This window comes from Geospiza fortis, unplaced genomic scaffold (assembly GCF_000277835.1).
Source record: "Geospiza fortis unplaced genomic scaffold, GeoFor_1.0 scaffold356, whole genome shotgun sequence".
NCBI classification, from domain to species: domain Eukaryota; kingdom Metazoa; phylum Chordata; class Aves; order Passeriformes; family Thraupidae; genus Geospiza; species Geospiza fortis.
The window spans coordinates 554,475-569,852 of NW_005054544.1; the positions used below are offsets into that span (position 1 = coordinate 554,475).

Here is a 15,378-nt window from a genome sequence, read left to right on the forward strand (position 1 = left end):
GTTTCACTCTTACCTCTCGTGTATGGGAAGCTGGAGTCAGCTTCATTTGAAAACCAGAGCACAGGTACTACAATTGCCAAGGGGTGCACATGCCCTGATTCCTTCATCTTCAGACTTACCTCTGACTAGTTTTGAGTCAGATGGAAAATCACTCCAACTTCAGAGATGTGTTCATGGATTCCCACTCATTTGAGTGGGACAGACACTCAGGTACTGAGAAACCCACTGCTTCAGTCCTTGGATCACACCTATTCAAAGACCTGAGCATTGCAGTTCAGGAGGAATGGGACTCATGGGCTGTGGGTGGGAAGCTGCCTTTGTATAGGTTCTACAAAGACTTTCCATGAAGGGCAGATCAGTACCTTCCTATGAACTTGTACACAAAAGCCTTTCCCTGCTAGAGATGATTTGTTTTTACAGTGTCTGTAGAAGTGTCCAATTACACAGATTACACAGATTTCTCCTTTGCTTCGTTCCCTACAGCCTGAAGCACTCATCTTCATTAACTTAGTGTCACATATTTTTGTGGGCATCAGAAGCCCAGTGGAAGGCTGAGTGTAACACTGTAGAAAGAAGATTGCTAGTCACTATAAAAATGCAAAGCACAACCAAGAGAGGGTGCTTTAATTTCAGATAGACAGCTGTAAAATTGCTTAGCAAAGATAGTTGGAAATTTGCTTGTACTTCTTCCCAATTGCAATGCAGAGGTGAATGGCTGTGTGCTGATAAAGCCATCTGTCTTGTGGGTGCCTGGAGGAAGCCTCTGCACCAAAGCAATATTGCCAGTTTTACTGTGAGTATCCTGGTGCACAATACTCTTGAGCTGAGAGCTGGATTGCAGACATTTCTGCTGCCTCAGGGCATCCCAGAGCACAGCACCCCTGTTGTAATGACTCTTGTTCAAAAGCTCAGGCTGCAGGATTGGGAAGGGGATGAGGAATGCTGCAGGGCATAATGCATTGCCAGCACACCAATCCATGCACTGAGGTAATATTGAGGTCCGTGGACTCAGATTTGAAGCCAAAGAAGAGAAAGAACCACTGTCAGTAGAATGCTTTGGTTGGGTAGGTTTTTCAGGTGGTGTGCATATCCTGGTGTGGAGTGCTGGTTTTCACTGGGGTAGGGTTAATTGGGTTAATTCCCAATAGCTGCTGTGGGGCTGTTTTGGATTTATGCTGAAAGCAGGATTGATAATTGTATTGGGTTTGTGAAGCCACATTTTGGCAGTGCAGGAGCTACAGCAGTGGCTTCTGTGAGCAGCTGCCAGAAGCTTCCTCCATGTCCTGCAGAGCCAATGCCAGACAGCTCCAGGATGGCACCACTGCTGGCCAAGGCAGAGCCAGTCAGGAAAAATGGTAACACTTCTGTGATAAGATAGTTAAGAAGGCAAAAAAAGGTTATTGCACAGGTATAATAGATATATAATAAAACCAGAGAAGAGCAGAGTGAAAGTACGTAAGAGGAACAGCCCTGCAGACACCAACCAGGGTCAGTGCAGGAGGGGCAGGAGGTGCTCCAGGCACCAGGGCTGAGATTCCCCTGCAGCCCCTGGTGCAGCCCATGGTGAGGCAGCTGTGCCCCTGCAGCCCATGGGGACCCACAGGGATGCAGAGATCCGCCTGCAGCCCATGGAGGAGACCCACACTGGAGCAGGGGTGCCTGAGAGGAGGCTGTGACCCTGTGGGAGGCCCGTCCTGCAGCAGGGTCTGGGCAGGGACCTGCAGACCTGTGGAGAGAGGAGCCCACTCTGGAGCAAGCTTACCAGTGGGGACCCTGTGGGGGACCCAGGCTGGAAGAGGCTGTGCCTGAGGGACTGCACCCTGTGGAAGAGTGACCTGTCCTGCAGCAGTCTGGGGGGGACTGACACCTGTGGGATGGACTCACGTTGGAGAAGTTCATAGAGAGCTGTCTCCTGTAGGAGGGACCCCAAGCTGGAGTAGGGGAAGGACTCCTCTCCCTGAGCAACAGCAGAAACAACCTGGGATGAACTGACCATAACACCCATTCCCACCTCCCTGCACTGCTGGGGCAAGACGTAGAGCTGGGAAGGAGGGAGGGGTGGGGCAAAGTGCTTTTAAGATTTATTTCACTTCTCATTATCCTGCTGATTTTCTTATTAATAAATTCATTTAATATCCCCAGGTTGAGTCTGTTTTGCCTGTGATGTTATTTGATGAGTGATCTCTCCTGGTCCTCATCTCAACCCATGAACCCTTTGTTATATTTTCTGTCCCTTGTCCAGCTGCTCCCCAGAGGGGAGCAAGAAAGAGGCTTTGGTGGGTGCCTGGTCACCCCAGTAGGTGACCAGCTGGGGTCAACCTACTACAGTAATACAAGGATATTTCCACTGCTGCTGGCATTGCTCAAACACTCAAGGCCTTTTCTGTTCCTCACTTCATCCCAGCAGTGAGGTGACTGGAGGTGCACAGAGTGTTGGGAGGGGACAGCTGATCCCAACTGACCCGGGGATATGGGGTCATGGTCAATATGGAAAGCTGGGGGAAGAAGGAGGGGACATTTGGAGTGATGGTGTTTGTCACTGTTCGTCACTGTTACACGTGAGAGAGCCCTGTTTCCCTGGGGATGGCTGAACACCTGCCTGCCTGTGTTAAGTGATAAATTTATTTCTTCTTTTGTTTTCTCTGTGCGTGTGGCTTTTGCTTTTCCTATTAAACTATCTTTAAACATCCCTTCTGCTCTTCTGATTCTTCTCCCTGTCCTGCTATCGGGGAGAGAGAGCTGAATGTGGTTAAACCAGACCACATTCACAAAGAAAAGAGTGACAAAGTCTGGCCTAGTTTCTAGTTTGGATTTCTAAAATATAGTTTTATGATTTTTGTATAATTTCAGACTTTGTTCTTTGGTCAGCTTCAAGCTAAATACCATTCAAGAGACTCCTGTACCACACAACTGTGATTTCAGGACACTAGTGATTCCTGTGATCAGCCTTGCACAACTGGAGCTGCACCAAGGTTGACAGAGAGGACCCACAGTTTCTTCTCAAAAGACTAATGATCCTCTTGGAAATACTTGCTCAGTGTCATCTCATCTTTGTGACTTTTACCTCCTAAGTTTTCCACTGCCCTCATTTGAAAATAAAGGTCTCAGGTTACCCACAAGAACACTGTCAAGCACAGAGCACAGTGGGTCTGTGGGTCACCATCACAATCTACAAGGAAAAGCTACACTTGTGTCTCCTTCTCATCTGTTCACACCACCTCAGTAAGGCACTGCTGCCTGCTGCTTGCCATGATCTGCCCATGTTCAAATTCCCACCCTGTGGTACCTGCAGGGTTGTTCAAGATCACTTCTCACTTTGCAACACCTTGCAAATTATGGAAAAAGTAGACGGAGAGGGGACTTTTAGAAACACAACAGTCAGCAAAGTCTTTATGCCTCAGGTACCCTGACAAAGACACCTGAACTGGTTTTGGCTTGATAGTAAAACTTGATGTTTTTTGCTTATGGAAAAAAGAATCAGACTGGAAGAAAGGATAGTACCAGGACATTTTGACAGAAATACTGCTTTTTTCCCCCTAAGACTTCTAGTGTAGGGGAGAGTTGCAGGAACTTTTGGAATCCTGCAAGGCATTGTGCATTAGCAATGAGCCAGATCCTGGGAGCTGAAGGCTCTATGCTGTTCGTCTGCAAGGTCTTATACAGCCACAGTTCAATTAATAATTCTGATGAATCCTTACATTGATTGTATCTTAGGGTTTGGATAGCCATGCACAGCATTTAACATGCCTGTGCTGCAGCCTGGAAATCTGCTCAGAGAACTGCTTCTGTAAGGAACTGAAAATTTACATATCCCACTATAAAGCTGTGAATGCAAATTCGCAAGCAAACTTCTACATCTCAAATCTGGTTTATTCATCAGCACTTAATGAACTCGTTGCAGGGATCTTGCCTCAATTATCAGCCAGAAGAAATGCAACACAACAGATAAGGCAAACAATAGACACCTTTGTAACTGAAGCTGTGGATCACACCTTGCAGGAAAAGGAAAAAATATGAATGTTCCCTTGATGTTTAAAAATGAGGAATCTTACACAATCATCATTCTTAACTAATGTAAATCATTCCTTGCAGAACAACAAATTGAAAACACCTAAGATAAATTTGAGAGGATATTTACTTTGAGTATTTTTCAACTGTTCTGTTCCCCCTAAACATATTATAAAACACAATTTTAGAGGTTTTTGTTTTTTGTACAGTGTCTTTAGTTTGGGTTCTTATCCTTATCTGAAAAATTAAAGCATGTTTTTGTAGAAAACTGAAGAAACTTCAGTTGTTGACAACTATTACACCTAGTGCCACACGACTTTCTGATCAAAACAAAAAGCACATAATCTAATAAATACATGCTAAATACATTAGAAATCCACTAAATTATTTCAGTTTTCTGTTTTCAAAAAGAAGGTACAAATATGGAATTATGACTGAATAATGTTAATTCTCTCTAAATCCCATGAAGATTAATACTAGGAATGAACATGTTTAGCATTTTTACTGATGATATGGAGGAAAATGTAATAATTGATGGTAAAATCTGCAGATGTCATGAAGACCAGCAGATAGTCAATACTAATGAAAGCAGTACAGGCACACAAAATGATCCATCATTTACTAATCTACACATACTGAAAAAAAAATTGAAGTTAATACAGCCAAACAGAAAGACTAACATTTACAAACACGAAGTGTGGAACCAAGGACTAAATCCTGGATAGCAATAAATCTCATGAGCACCTGTCTACTATTAAAAATAATTTAACATGGTCTTCCTATATAATCCTATGTCAAGAGGTTGATCTAAAACCAATGAAACAGTGAGTACAAAAGTTGGCACTTCTGAGATTTTAAATGAATGCTAAGTTTCTATGCTCAGTTCCAGCAGGGTTGTTTCTCAAATGGTGGGGAAAAAATGGAGAATGTATGAGGGAGTCACAAAACCAAGCCGGAAGCTATAGAAAATGCTTTAAATCAAATTGTTTAAAGAGATAATACTTAAGGTGTCAAAAAGAAGATTGCCTTGTAGCTTGATTACAGAGTTCAAAAACTTTCACAGGAAGTAGTGAGGGACTACTTGATCTAGTGAAGAAAATCATACCAACAACTAATGGCTGAAAGTTAAATCTAGAAAAACTGAAATTAAAAAAAAGGCACATGATTCTAAGCATGAAAGTGATTGAGTACTGGAATAAATGACTAAAAAGGGGCTAAATCTTCATTCCTTGATGTCCTTAAATCAAGATGGCCTGTCTCTGTACATGCCTTGCTTTAGCAAAAACCACAAATTGTGCCTTTGTCAGACTGGTCTTTGCCCTGAAGTAAAGGGAAAATTTATGACCAGAGATCTAGATGGGGTCAGAGAAGATAATCTCATGTCCTTTTCAGTCTTCCTTTCCACAAATCTATCAATTTACTGAATGAATATAGAGAAAAAACTTTCTGACTGACTTTTTCCATCTGGATAACAACATGACCCATAGCAAATTGTAAATCATACAGTAATAAAAGTATGTCAGAAGCCATAGAGATGAATATATTCTTGAAATGCCTTCTAATTTAGAAATTTAGAGTTATTTAATATTTTACACATTAATTTTATTCTGAGTAATTGAATCAAGGTGAAAGGGTTAAGCAGACAGGCTAAATGAAACACTGTGCCATGTACTTAGTTTAATGTGGCTGGAAAAATCAATGAACTTTGGTCTGTCAGCTTGCAATCACAGATTTAATTGAATAACATGTCAAGTATTTTAAACTGTTTACTAATGTAAATAGAATCCAGCACTATAGCCATGGTAATAAGCCAAGCAGCTTTCCCTGAATTCCAATCAGATTTCAACATGACCTTCATTTTAAGCTGCCACATGCCGGAGATCAAATAGTTATCATTATGTCTACAGAGTTCAGTGATTACACCTGTGATTCTCAAGAAACCATATTCCTTCTGTAGAATCCAGGTAATGGTTGATCAGTTTGATATTCCTAGCAATGGTTAATCTTTCTTTGAGCATATATATATAGTCACTTGCACTTGATCATTGTCACTGGGAGGAGGAATCACACAGCAAACTTTTACTGAGTCTGCCTGAGAAATGGTGGAGGCTTTGTGCACATACACAAAGGGAACAAGAAGAACAGGAGAAGCATCTCCTCAGCTTGTGTTGGGTGAACTCCAGGCACAGCTGTACAACACCTCCTTACTCTTCTTCTCCCTTCCCTTTTTACCACTCGCAGGCAGTAGCTTCCCACAAGAAGACATGAAAGCATCAAGGAGAGGCCTGTCCAAGCTGAAAGAGCTTGTGTCAGGAGTAAGTGATGTTTTGGCCATGCAACATGCACATTCCTGTCCTTTTCTCAGGTGCAGTAAATGATCTTTTTTTCATTCCTTTTTTCTTTTCTTTTCTTTTCTTTTCTTTTTTTTTTTAACCAGACCCGGATGCCTGCAATGCAGATGTTTTCATGACTAACCTATTTACGCTTTCATACCAGACAACATGAAGCACTAAGTTCTCCCACTGGTACCATTGTTCCAATTCTAAAGTAGATGTCTAGCAGCAGTCAGTTATATCCAGCTATTTAATCCCAGTGATTAGGAAATTCTTTAGGATGGGCAGCTCAGATGGTAAAAGCTACACTGTAGACATGTGAAGTCAGGAGGAATGACTGCATCCCTCCAAGCTCTCCTTAGCAAGATGCAGAACATTGCCTCCAAAGCACCTGCTGGGGAGAACCAGGTCCCCATTTTACCAGACAGATCACATGTACAATGTGAAATTATGAAGCCACTTTAAACTATCAGCAGCCTTGCCCACAGGTTCAAGCACGTTCTCCACTGTAGACAGGTCTATTGCATTTTCTGAGCACCCTGTCATCTCAGAGGTGACAGAACTGGCTGCACTGGTGCTGTGCAGCAGGGCAAACCTGCATCAAACTGCTGCTGATTTAGGAAAGGAGGAAACAGCAGAGAAAACAGGGAGATTGATGTGGGAGTACATAGACAGTAAGGCAGCATTAGTCAGCACAACAGGCAGTTGTCCTGGCACCCTACTGACCAGGCTTGGGGCTCTGGCCAAGGTTTTGGGCAGGACCACAGTAAAACAGAGCTTTATAGAAGGGAAGGAAGACAATGGAAAGATTGTGCTGTACAGTTGTGGAAAGCATTCTGGGGAAAAAGCACAAATGTGCAAATCTGAAAGTATGCCAAATGGGTGATGGAAATTAATACCAGAGACTGGCAGGGATGGAGGAATCATCTGTGCACTGAATGAGGGATGGAGAGGACTGGCAAAGACTTTGAAAGTGAAGAAAATCAGCCCCTATTTGATGCAACCTATACCAGCCTAGAGTTGATGCAAAAGAAAAAGTTCCTTCTGTTTTTGTGTACTCCTCTTCAATCTTAGATTACACTTCTTTTTTGTCCATTATGTATCCTAAAACAGGACGTAACCTTGCAGTAATAATGTAAAAGAGAACTACAGCTTGCTTATACACTTTACCAGAGTATGGGGTGCATTAAAATGACTACAGACTATTAATTATGCAAAGTTAAAGCATTCAACTTAGACAATAGCCTTATTAAAGCTATATATTTGACCTTCACTGACTATGGTGCATATGCAGTTTCAAATAATCATAGAATATAGTTTTTTCCTAGATTCTTAGAGACAGTAAACAAATACAGCATCTAAATTTCTGCTTTTCTAAAATACCTATGTCCCCCCCTCCCCCTAAGCCTGCATACATTGAACAGTTTAAAACAACAAACAAAATTTACTCAAAAGCAATGCAGAAGATAAAGCAGTAAAAAGTGAAGCTTAATTAGCTGCATAAACATATGCAATACAGCCCTCCTTAGGAGCAATCCAGGGCTGATGCAATTAACTGCAAAACATGCATAGCTAAAACCTGAAGTTTCCCTAAATATATTTTCCCAATCCTACAGATTGACATCTTTTGCAAAACTACCTTCTATTACTATGCCCAATGTGTAGCATACTGTACATGCATAACACACATCTCTTTCCATTCCACATCTATGGACTGGTTTTGTGATATACATGGTATTATTAGTAGGTGAATAAGTTTTCTTTGGTGAAAGCTTAAAATTCTTCTGTCTTCATGCTGCCATTACCACTTTTTCCTTCCTTGTTTTCTGGGGGGGGGGTTTGAAATATTTTTCCCCCCAGTGTCATTTCAGACACTCAGCCTGTTGAGTAGTAACTCCCTACACGGGTGCAGGAGAGAAAAGCCAGCTGTCATGGAAAATGCATTATGGAATTTATAACTCTACACGATTGTAAAGCACTACCTAAAATATTGCACCAATTACAAAGCAGTAAAAATCTGTAACATTAGAGATTGATTCCCAAATTATATATCCACAAAGGAGAAAAATTAAGGCTTGCAGGCAATTTTAACAATAAAACATGTACCTATATGTAGAGATAATGGCTTTGAACTCATACCCTTGCACACACATGCACTAACCAGCTTACAAGCCACTACAGATGTCTCAAGTGACTTCAGCCCCTGTGCTCTTCCTTGTACATGCTGGTCAGGGACCACTGCCTCTCTGAGCACACTTCTGTCCCACTGTGCTGCTGCTCCTGACTTACTGTGCACTGCTCAATAATGGAAACTAGAAAGTTAACCCCTGAAGACACACACAATTACTTTCCACTTGATCCTTAAATTCTTCCTACTCTTGGGCTCCATGTAGGTTTTAAACCCAAAATTTTAAAGTTCTGTCTTCGGGGAAGTTTGAAATATGCTAATAACAGTGTCGGTACAGTTTAGCCAGAAGTATTCTGATGCAAAATCCACTTTAAAAACTCTTCTATGTTTCAGTAATTCCACATGATGCAGCACATTCATTAAACTGAATGATGCTGAAGAAGCAAAAATTCAAGGCCATATCCTTTACCACTTATAAATTTAGAATGAAAATCTAGAGGGATAAATGTTTCATTGCTATGTTGAAGGAGACATGTAGAGTGAAATGAAGAACAATGTTCACTGGTGGATATTAATTTAAATTTTTCAGTTTTCATATCTCAGCCACATTGTGATACCACTGCTTCAATAAACCTGAGACACTGTAAGGAGATTGAGCACCATTTCTTTAGAGAAGCAGTGCAGAAGGGTGACTAGGTATTAAAACTGTGATGTATGAAATCCTTTTGACTGCAAATAGAATGTCAAATATGCACCTGCTGCCGTTTTTATTACACTGCCTAATTTAAATGATGAGTAATGTCCACTTCTTTTGCTTTTAATCTAGATCTTTCTGCTGTGTTCTTTTGTGCATTGCTTTTAAGTGTCTTCATGCATATTGCAGTTCAGCACATCACTGTCTGACACATTTGTTTCAGAAACAAATATGCAATTGCATTTATCTCCAATAACAATCTACAATTTATCTTCTTGAATTTGGTCCAATTTTCTAAACTCTTAGCATACTTTAACCTCTTCAAAATCCCTGTTAGTGCAACTGTGGCAGGTTTGGTAAGTCTAAGATTCACCTGCTCCCACAGATCATTTGCAAAGACACCACATGTCACTAACTAACTGGCTACACTCAGAAAATGCTCCTGGGCTTGCTTAGCTGGGGCCAGCTGATTTCTGCACAGAATATAAGGCTCTTACAGTGGTGAAAGCAAAGGGAAAAAAAGAGAGATCAAAAGTAATCTTTTATCCATTATTACCCGGTTCAAGCAAAGTACCTTTTTGACCTGTGAACTTTTACTCAGTACAAAATTTTACCCTGCTTTAGCAGTGAAGCTGCACCAGATGATCCCACTGTGGGGATCCCTTCCAATCTTACCCATTCTGTGATTCTGTGAAAATATTTCTGTGTGGCAAAGATATCAAAATCTGTTCATCTATATGCAGCTATTCAAAATTCAGTTGAATTTTAAAAATCACTTTAATATTGAGAAATCTGGTCTAGTGGAAAGTGTCCCTGACCATGGCAAGGGGGCTGGAATTTGATGACCTTTATGTGATTATGAGAAATAGAAACCATTCTGTGATTATGAGAAAAAGCCAAGCATTGAAAGAGAAATAATAAATCAAAGCAATAAACAAGGCTGTGACATGAGCGCATGAGTGCCTGTGAGATGAGTGTGTGAACGTGTGGAAGTGTGTTTCAGGCCAGCCTAGCTGGTGTGCAGGAGAGCCACAGAGCAGGCACAAGGGCCCAGGACCCAGGCAGGGATAGGAGAGTGGCTTTGCTGCTATTCAAGGGATCAAAGGGAGTGTAGTCAGCCAAGTGAGTGTTGTGTGTGTGTCCCTGACCTATGCGCTTGAGCACTGCTACTGTCTGAACCTGGAAATGTGGAAACCTGCCTGGAAATGGAGTCACCTACACTGACATCCAGACCTCCAGGTACACTAACCTGGAATCCAGAGGACAAAGAGGAGGAATTACCAAGTCTTGGGACTTACTCCAGGCAACAGCCCTGTAACCCCTCAGCACAGTCACTCAAGTATCAGGAAGTGCAGACACTACAGTTATTTCTGTGGTTCTAATTTGATCTCTTTTGTACTTGTGTTTCAAAAGTCTGTCTTTGATTACATGACCTTGCTCATTTTTTTCATGTTCAGTGTTCAGAACAGATGATGTTTACCTAATGAGTTGCTGTGTATCCTTTTTTGCAGTTTCTAGGCCTCATTTACTGTGTGCATTCAAACCTTAAAGTGAGGATGAAGTGATTCATTTCCCATGAGTCAGTTAAGAAGAGTATCTCGGTGCTTCACATTCAAGCGGTGTTTTCTTCTTTCTCCAGATGTGGGACTGAGGCACACAGGATCTCAGTGAAAAGTCACAGCTACAGTTTAATGCCTGTGTGTTAGCAATTTGGGAACATTAAAACAGGGAACATAGTACTGCTTTCTCCTCTGCAAAGTCTGGTTTATATACCTTTCCTGCCAGATACAAACCAAACTCCAGTTCTTCAGAGCTGCACAAAGCTCCCTTAGACATAAGAATAGTTTTTCTGCAGCTGCAATCATTTGATGTATTACCAAGCCCCTTTTAATTTCTTCAATTAATGAGAAAAAGTTATGATTTTACTTTTGTTACAAATTTTGAGCATCATTAAACCAATGCCTTGCAATGAGATATATCAGGCAATATAATGAAATAGAAAAAACAAAGCAAAAAACCCCATGCAATGTTTGTAGTCTCATCAGTAGTGTATCTGCAAGCACATGTTGGAAAAGTTAAATATGTTGCCCCTATCTTACTGATGACAAAGCTAACACACCTAGATGTAAGACATGGTTTGCTCTGTATCGCCTGTCAGACGAATGATACAGCTGAGAGAAGAGCCTCTCACAAAGCACTTTTTTCTTCATTATTCCAAAACATTTTACAACCATGGATTTTACTTACTGTAGTATCTACACTTGGATAAATTCAACTGCACAAATATTACACAGCAGCAGACAGATTACACAGTAACCAGGGAGGAAGAACCCAGTACCATAACTCTGAAGTCGGTGAAATCCATTGGATTGTAACAGGTTGAGTCATGGAGTAGTTCTGAAAATGCCATTCAAGTTTCTGCATAATCCCAACCAGGACCTACATGACCCACATGACACGCATATAGAACTGTATCAATGTCCACAATTTAGCAGTTTATTCAGCAAAAATACATTTCTCAGACATAATGTTGCTTAGGTTTAAATATAAAAAAATATAGTTTTGTTTTCCAGGCAAGCAGATATAAAAAAAAGTCAAGAAATGTAACTTTCAGAAAGGAACAATAACTTACAAACAAAAAAGATAATACTATACTCCTTAAACAAAATACCAGATAGAGACTTTATCATTCCAGTCAAGTCCTTTATCCTAAAGTGAAATGTACATATTAATGCAGCTGAAGACTCAGGCCATACTCTTGACCAACCCACCACAAAATTCACACTGTAGTTATACCTTTATTGTCTTCTGGAGTTTTTGTTCATTTGCCTTTACTGTCTTTTGGAGTTTTTGTTCATTTACCTGAAGGTGTAGAATATGTATTGCCACTGCTCTTCCTGAACAATTGCTACTTGGTTAAGAGTTCGTATATTAAATTTTAATCCTGCGCATAGGGACACATGGGTAAGGCTTTATTTCCTGTTCTTCACAGGAAGTATATCTGTAATCCAGTAGTGAAACAGAGATGTGGCTACCTTGGCATGATCTGAAACAGAGAAAACACATTCCTCCTGAAATACCTCCATGACATTTCTGAACACTAAGAAAAAGACTTGTGCAAACATCTATTTCCATTCAATATTAACATTTCATTAAACCCAATGCACACGCTGGACCTCGAAGACTAATACCTATCAATTTCTATATAGGCAGGTGCATTTTATTTCAGGAGGTCAGTCATTTGTATGAGACACAATTTTGCTCATACACTCTGAAATTTCCTATTTGTTATGATTCAATAATTCAGAAAAAATGAGATTGAAATGACATGATCATGGGCAAGGCTTCTTTCTGTCTGGAGAGTAGTTTCACAGATCATTATTTAACTTACAATAGTACCTAGAAGCCTCAGTTGAGAATGAGTCATATTGTACAGATAGCTGCATTAAAGCCTCAAAATGCTATCACTTCTGTCTTTGAATTCAGAGATTACCTATGTGACTTTATTGATTTTTAATGATAAGATTTTCTGCAGTACTTATCACATAATAATGACATTTAAGATGATTCTATAACATTATGCTAATACAGTTTTCAAATTTCCTTTTCTTTGAATGCTCATTCATTAAAAAAAAAAAAAAGTGTAAATTTCATCATTTTAAGGCTTCTGTATCTCCAGCCTCTGCATTGTTGGCACACAGTAACTATATTAATTCTGGTCTGCAAACTGTACCTCCCCCTGCAATGAAGACTTATATAAATGACAATTCTCCAAAAAAAGGCAGTTAAAAGAAGCTTCTAGCTCTGCCATGAGTGATAATTTCCTAGGCAACAAGGGAAGAGTATGTTAGAGATTTGAAACCAACCAACAAAAGGAAAATGTTAACAGATAACAGGATGAAGTTGATGAGCAGAAGTTCATAAATGAGTTCATAAATTAGGAGATAATGACTTTTTTTTAATTAGGCAATCACCTATGCTCTAATAATTGATGTGAAATGGGAATTAAGTAGCTCTCATTTCCAAAGCTAGTTTCCAGCCAGCAAAGGGAGCATTACTTGCAGTCACAGCTCTTCTCCTTTGCCCACTGCACTGTGGAGGATCATGAAGGTCTCTGGCTTCCTTTTGCTAATGGCCACAGACTTTCTATCAGAGCTCAGCAAAGCTCCCATCATGAGAAATCCACGTCTATGTGACTTCTAAACATTCTCTTACCTGCACATACAGAAGATTTTTGGTAGAGGTAAGTACTTTTTGTTAATGACTACCAAATAAATGGAACCATTTTGTTCTCTTTTACAGACTGAGAACAATGACACTCTAGATAATCATGTTCACACAAACACTCTTGACCAACCTCACCTTTGTCTGATCATTCAGGTACAAGGTCAAAGGCAACTTGACAGAGCATTTAAAGCACAAAGTATGAGGTAAGCTGATGGAGGATGACAACTAAACAGAACAACCAGTACCTCTGAAACATAGAGATTTTCTTGTTTAAGTATTTTTTTCTCATTTAAATGAAGGGTTAAAAAAGAATAGCTATTGTTGATAATTTGTGTGTCTGAATTTCCTCAGTATTTCCTTTTCCTGCAAAATTTATCAGACCGTACCATCACCCTTGATAAGAATTTCTTTGATATGACTACAAAAATTGGGATCTAAGAGCTTAAGATAAAACAGAAATTTGTTTCTGGTTTCTTTTTTCTTTTGGATGCATTGTGATTTTCAATCTGAGTAACAGCTAAGAGATGCAAAGGAAATACCAAATCATGGTATTGAACTAGTGGTTTTGAATTTGTAATCTGCAGAACTGGAACAGCCCGTGGCTTTATACTAAAGCACCCTTATCATCAGTAGGCATAAGCTTGCCAAGTGAGACTTGGTAATCCCAGTGGAAAGTTGGATGAAACCATAACATCCATATATGAGGAAATAAAAGACATAATGGTGTGGATAATTTGTAGCTTTTACTAGTGGAGAATGTGCACTTATATGAAGAGATGCATCACTTCTTATTTTTTTCTTATGCTTCCCTGCTTCCCTTCCTGGAATTACAGATAAAACTGAACAAAACATAGCACCCATCTTTACCTCCTTGATGATGGTGTCTTGAGTAGAATCATAATGATGGGAAAAAGGGTTAATATCCTGTTTCCTGAACTACAGGGAATAAAATGTTTATTTTGTAAAAATAATACAACTTCCTAAAATCACAGGGTTTTTATCGTGTTAATATGGAATGACTTTTCCTTCTAGTACTTCGCATCCCCATAAAAATAAAGAGAGAAAACTCAAGACAATAGGACAAAATCATAAAAATTAGAGAATACTATTACGTACTGCGCATTTTTAACTTCATAAACAGCCCTAACTTGTCTTTCTACCTTGAATTTGTTAATACAACAAAGGGTGTACTAACAAATTCAAGTTCTTATTATAGAAAGGTATTATATTACAAAGGTCTTTGTAACTCTTAACTTTTATCACCTGCTCATTGGGAGTGAAAACTAAAATGTAAAAAACCCACACTGGACAAGATGACCTGATTTTGAGCCTAATGTACAGAAAAAGAAAAAAAGTATAATTAAAGGTCTAATTCAAAGTAAAATTTCAAACCATTGTATTTTCATTCACTGAATTTCCATAATTACAAATAGAATGTATTTTTTAAAGTCTGCTGAGGAAACTTAACGACTAGCAGGTGCTTAATTATCCTTTAATAATTTATAAGAATGTATTTTTCCTCTTTCTTATGTTGTTGCACCTCATGAATATCAAATAAACTACTATGGTTACACTACTGTGAACTTGGAATGAGATTAGAATTGAGCTCAGAGTGACAGCAGTTACTAGGGAAAAAATCAACTGAAGAATAAACAATTCCAGGCTGCACCAGCAGAAACATTATTGAATTTTAAAAATCACTCAGGAAATTTTCTTTTGCTTTTTTAAGTGATGAATACATACACTGGAAAATTAGGGGGTTTTAATTTGATTCTGTTTTCTCTCTTCATTTTGACATTTCTGCTATACAAAAGTAAACAGAGCAACTTTTCTCAAGGCTCCAAAACCCAACAGAACTCCAACTGTGTTGTACAGAAGTTAGATAAGGCCTGTAAAGAATATCCCAAATGTTGTCACTTCAATTCCATTTGGATTTAATCAAGAAAAGCTGAATTAGTTCATTCAATAAAGGGTAATAACATTTTCAT

The 15,378-nt window shown here is 39.5% G+C and overlaps 1 protein-coding gene across 1 annotated transcript in view; it reads right to left on the reverse strand.

The window, feature by feature from the left end:
* Window positions 1-11,637: 11,637 nt before the first annotated feature.
* The window catches only part of ERICH1 (glutamate rich 1), a 63,741-nt gene continuing 60,000 nt past the window's right edge, over window positions 11,638-15,378 (reverse strand). Inside the window, exon 6 of the mRNA XM_031063929.1 lies at window positions 11,638-12,209. Within this exon, the coding sequence (XP_030919789.1) occupies window positions 12,136-12,209 (74 nt within the window). The 3' untranslated portion in view covers window positions 11,638-12,135. The remainder of the gene's footprint in view (window positions 12,210-15,378) is intronic.